The sequence below is a fragment of the Cornus florida genome, unplaced genomic scaffold (genome assembly GCF_030987335.1).
Source record: "Cornus florida cultivar Cherokee Brave unplaced genomic scaffold, ASM3098733v1 CherokeeBrave_3.0.0_Hap2_Chr04, whole genome shotgun sequence".
Classification (NCBI taxonomy): domain Eukaryota; kingdom Viridiplantae; phylum Streptophyta; class Magnoliopsida; order Cornales; family Cornaceae; genus Cornus; species Cornus florida.
The window spans coordinates 15,593,398-15,598,483 of record NW_026775574.1 but is presented as its reverse complement, the minus strand read 5'-3'; the positions used below and the strand labels follow the sequence as shown (position 1 = coordinate 15,598,483).

The following is a 5,086-nucleotide window of genomic DNA, read 5'->3' as shown; positions in this document are numbered from 1 at the left end:
AAGACCCTTCATCCCTCCATCCACACCCTCTGTAACGACCCGAACCCGTGGGTCCGAATTGCTAATCCGGTCCTTACCTGAACCCGAGGTCAATTAAGGGCATACCGTCCTTTCTTATGTTAATACATAATATACGTGTTATCCCAGGGTTTATAAAAAATAATAATAAATAAATAAATACTAAAATGAGATCACAACTACTAAGTATGTTACTAGTGTTTGATGTGTGCCACATCATCATCTAAAAGCTTCGTCAGCTTTTATTAATGGACACTCCAAGAACTCACAACAACTTTTGAACTTTAAAACTTTACTTCAAAATCTAAACAAACTCCAAAAACCCATGTAATTTCAATGGACTATTATGCAAAAACTCCAGAGTATCATCCATAGATTTAAGCTTTGTTCATGTAAATCTCGATTTTGGGTCTGTTTTTTCTTATCTGATTAAAGAGTACAAACATGATTGGTTCGCACTCTCTTTAGTAGAATTTTGTTAGGATTTTACATACAACATAAGAATGAAGTATGGTTAGTACTACTTGGGATACAAAAATACGTATTGCTTGAGATGTTAAGTAGGATTATGTTGAGATGTTATGTACAATTTATACTGATTTAAATTACAAATTGTTGGGACGTTATGTACGTACTGCTTGTGATGTTCAGTAGGATTATGTTGGAATGTTACGTACAATTTATACCGACTTAAATTACAAAATGTTAGTATGTTATGTACAAATAATTTATTAGGATTATGTTGGGATGTTGCGTACAACTTATATTGATTTAAATTACAAACTATTTGGTATGTTAAGCAGTAACCAAATAATTAAACAAAAAAATCATGCCAGTCCAGATGTTGCTCTGTTCCAATATTGCTATGTTAATTTGGAATAAAATGACATAGTATACAAAGAAAGAGAGTAAAAATTTATGAAAACAAAGGAATTGAAAAATAGATGTGTGATTTGTTTATGATTCGTTTTGAAACAAATAAAAGAGAATTATCGAGATTTGAAAGAAGAAGAAGATAATAGGGTTGCTGAAATGGCGGGATTTTGGAAAAAAATCAAAATCAATATTTTGAGAAAGAAGAAAATGGCAGATTTGGGTTGCTAAAATGGGTTGTTGAAAATAAGGTAGGGAAGAATAAATAGTATTTGTGAACAGTGTATACATATATGGAAATTGTGTATAAAACAGATAAACATTTTTACCCACTTTAGTAATTACTGTTGATTAACAAAAATGCAGAAAATGGGTTACTGTTGGACTGGAGGTGATCTTGGTCCGAAAAATAGATATTAACTCAATCACTTGGCATACCGAATCCTTGATTATTATTTGAGGCGGCTTGTTTATCACATGAGATTAGAAAACAAGTTTGAACTCAATTCATTGGCTTAGGTTTTTCACGCCAATGAAAGCAGAAACAACAGTATGTTTTAAGCTTCTACAAATTATCCTAGGTCCTTAAAATCAAATTTTGTTTGCAGTTATAGTGGTAAAAATAATGTTCTAAACTACAACAATCATCCTACGTCGGAAATAGTGTAAATATGTAAATAACCAATGGATTGGTTTTCAGTTTGGTTGTCACTTAACATCGTTTGAGGATTGAGGAGGGAAATAGAACTAAATGCACACTGATTGACCTTCTAAGAAATGAATTGAGTTTCGAAACTCACCAGTTTAAATTTAATTTGACGTAAAAATCTACTGCTCATGAGATTTCCTGATGATGAACACAGAGAACAATGGATACAAGTGATCATAATGAGCCATCTTTTCTTGATACAAGAATGTTTTGAAATTTAAAAGAAAAGCTTTCACTGCTGACAACTGATATACTGAGCACTCTTGAGATAAATATATGAAAGTGATTATAACAGTACACATGGTAGAAAGATTGGCACAATCTGTTGGTCATTTCTTAAGTTTGGGAATGAGGACCAAGGGATGTTCCTTCTGCAATGTTAAAGCAACCTTCTCATTCATATCTAGCTTAATGGGATCATTTCCATGTGGAAGTGACCAATCAAAATAATGAATCAATGAAGCAACTATCAAAGGAACAAGCTTTGCTGCCATGGGTAGGCCAGGGCAGATTCTTCTCCCTGCACCAAACGTTAAGAACTCAAAATCAGTCCCTTTAAAATCTAGAGTCGAGTTGAGAAACCGTTCTGGCTTGAAGTTCAATGGATCTTCCCAAATCATGGGGTCTCGCCCAATCGCCCAAACATTTACTAGTACTTGAGAATTCTTAGGAACGGTGTAATTCATCACTAAGCATGAGTCAGGTGCACGGTGAGGAAGCATAAATGGTGCTGAAGGATGCAACCTCAGAGTTTCTTTGAAACAGGCTTGAAGGTAATGTAGGTGAGGCAGTTGGGATTCTTTTAGCAAATCTTGTTTGATTTCTCTTGTCATTTCTTCGCGGACTTTCTTCATGGATTCTGGATTTTTTATCAATTCTGCCATCACCCATTCAATCGCTAAGGCACTAGTTTCTGCACCACCAGCGAATAGCTCCTGAGAATGCATTGTGTGAATGAATGGTTTTCAGATTATATGACAACAATTGCAATTGAAACCTTATTTGAAAATGAAACTATGCCATTAATTTTATTCACATCATTTTAATTTCTGAAGTCACAGAGCATACCACAACGAACAGTATGGGATAACTTGAGTCTGAATAAAGCCAAACTAGGCCTGTTCAAGCTTAACAAGGCTAGTTGTGCCTTGTTCTAATTAATCTGGCATTCGGTTCAAAGATGGTTTCGATATGATTTCAATTGAAAGAAAATTACTTCCAAAATGCAAAAACTAACCTCTAATTTTGATGGAATCCCTCATTAGATTTCATAGCTTTATAGTACAGCCTGATTTTCCTTGAACATTTTCCTTAATGTAATTTTCTTAGAGGGTTTTGTTATCTCAATTACATGCCATTTGCATCAGATGCTCATAAGCTAATTCAATCCTTGCCCAGTATTTAACAAAACTGAAACTTGAATCTAGACTGGTGAACCACATCCAATTAATGAACAATTTAACAAAAATTGACCTCAAATTGCTAGTAATAAGCTTGTTTGTTCACCAGCCCTGATAAAATAAATAATATGCAATGACCAAGCGTTCCTTACCACACTGGAGGATAATATTATCTTCCCCCAAACCAGGAGACTTCTGTGGCTGTTTGTTAGTGTAGGAAAATGAATTGCTAGTTTTGCCACAACTATATAGCCCTATATTAATCTGTGAGTATATGCGCAAGTGAGGAGACAAGAGGGCAAACCTGGAGCAGATAGTTGATTTGATCATTGGTACAAGAATTGTCGATGAGGGCGTCCAAGAAGTCCTTTTGGCCTGAAGCGTTGCCTTTTCTTCCTTCTCTTCTGTCTTCGATAATGGGCTCCCACATAGCACACATCCTCATAAACGCTTCCTTTGCCTTCTTGTTTAAACCCTGAAGATCTAATGCACGTAAAATTGGATAAAAATCAGGCAGATTTGGAGCTGAAATAAAATCAACATATTTTCCTAGAAGACCCTTCATCCCTCCATCCACACTCTGCTTCTCCAATATGATTAAATCTCTTGATATAAGAACATTACTCAACATACTAAAAACAGTGGCAAAAACCAGTTCTCCAACTTTCACTTCCTTTCCCTCCTTTGCACCCAAAAAATTCACCATGTCCATTGCCTTTCTCTCTCTCAAACATGCTTGAGACTCCATTGCCTTGCCCGAGAAGAGCTCACTTCTGCATATTGTTCTTAAATTCTTCCATCTATCATTGCACTCCAGTGCCCACCCAAGTGATAAGTGATTGAATTTAGGGCTCTTAGCTGGTACTGCATGAGGAACATATCGTGCAGATAAGATTCGATCATGGGTCTTGAGAATTTCCTCCGCAGCAGTTGCCGATGATCCGATGATCATGATTTGAGTTCCTAGTCTCAGTGACATGAGTGGACCATAAGTCTGAGCAAAGTTTGCTAGAGTGATGTGAGGCTTTTTTCCCATATGAGGAATATTGCCCAAGATTGGCCATGGACTTGGTCCTGGTGGAAGTGGTAGAGTACTTTTTGATAGGAAATATGATTTGAAATGCTTTAGGATGAGAAAGATGATGGGCAAGAGTAGTATAGGATTGAAGAGAGAGCTTGCTTCACTTGCAATAGTTATCAGCCATGACTTGCAGTATCAAGATCTGGCTTTTTGCAGTGTAATAGTACTGTTGTCAATTAGCTTAATTTTTCTATATATAGAGAGCATGCATGTTTAAAGGTCAACAACTGATGTTCTCTAGACACAACTATATAAAGAAAATTTAGGTTATGTTTGTTGACAATCAAGGCCACTGGGATTGCTTTGATTGCGTGGTGGATCAAGTAAAGCCACTATATTAGAAGGGAATTATTGAAGGTGTTTTAGAAAATATTTTTTCCAATCCCACAGGTAATTATCATCGACACAAAGCTGGTCTGAAATGTGACAAGAAATGTGATCTAAGGAAGCTTAAAACTAGAATTATGGAGAAAGACATTAGAGGCAAGAGTCTTAAAAATTAGCAAAACTAAGACACAATATATGGAATGTGAATTTGATAGAGTTATACAGCTTATAAAAATATAAATATTACAATTCATGTGATGTTTCCAATTTTTGGTATTTTTCATTTTTTTGAAAATTTTTGACGCTGTAAGGGCAATTTTGTCATTTCATGTTTTGCGCACCGGACATCGGGGGGTGTACCGGGGGTGTCAGAGAGTTGGTTGGTTGAGTTCAGGACTCTTGGAAATGCAAGGTTGGTCATTTTCGCATTTTTTCATTTTTCGCACCAGACGGACATATGTGGGGCCCGCTACCTGTATTGCCATGTACGGATATTTTAGTTGGGTCCATTTACATCATATTTATTCTTATTTATTGTGTTTTATGTGGTTGCAAATTATATGGGTAATTATGTGTGTGTGGTGTAAATTAAAAACAAAAAGGGAAAGAAAAAATAAAATAAAATAATGATGGGACCCACCAATGTCAAACTTAATGAGACATGTTTGGTCTCCATTC

The 5,086-nt window shown here is 35.7% G+C and overlaps 1 protein-coding gene across 1 annotated transcript; it reads right to left on the bottom strand.

Annotated features, from left to right (window-relative positions):
* Window positions 1-1,734: 1,734 nt before the first annotated feature.
* LOC132304772 ((S)-N-methylcoclaurine 3'-hydroxylase isozyme 1-like) lies at window positions 1,735-4,893 on the bottom strand. The gene is made up of 3 exons (XM_059802492.1): window positions 4,882-4,893; window positions 3,305-4,207; window positions 1,735-2,535 (listed from the first exon to the last, which is right to left on the bottom strand). The coding sequence occupies exons 1-3, from the start codon at window positions 4,891-4,893 to the stop codon at window positions 1,930-1,932; spliced, it is 1,521 nt and encodes a 506-aa protein (XP_059658475.1). The 3' UTR covers window positions 1,735-1,929.
* Between the last annotated feature and the right edge of the window lie 193 nt (window positions 4,894-5,086).

Bases quoted from the DNA above. Each gene is read 5' to 3' on its own strand.
- LOC132304772 (XM_059802492.1), bottom strand. The intron at 2,536-3,304 runs GTTTGCCCTCTT...ATGCATTCTCAG, and splicing joins AAATCAACTATCTGCTCCAG to GAGCTATTCGCTGGTGGTGC.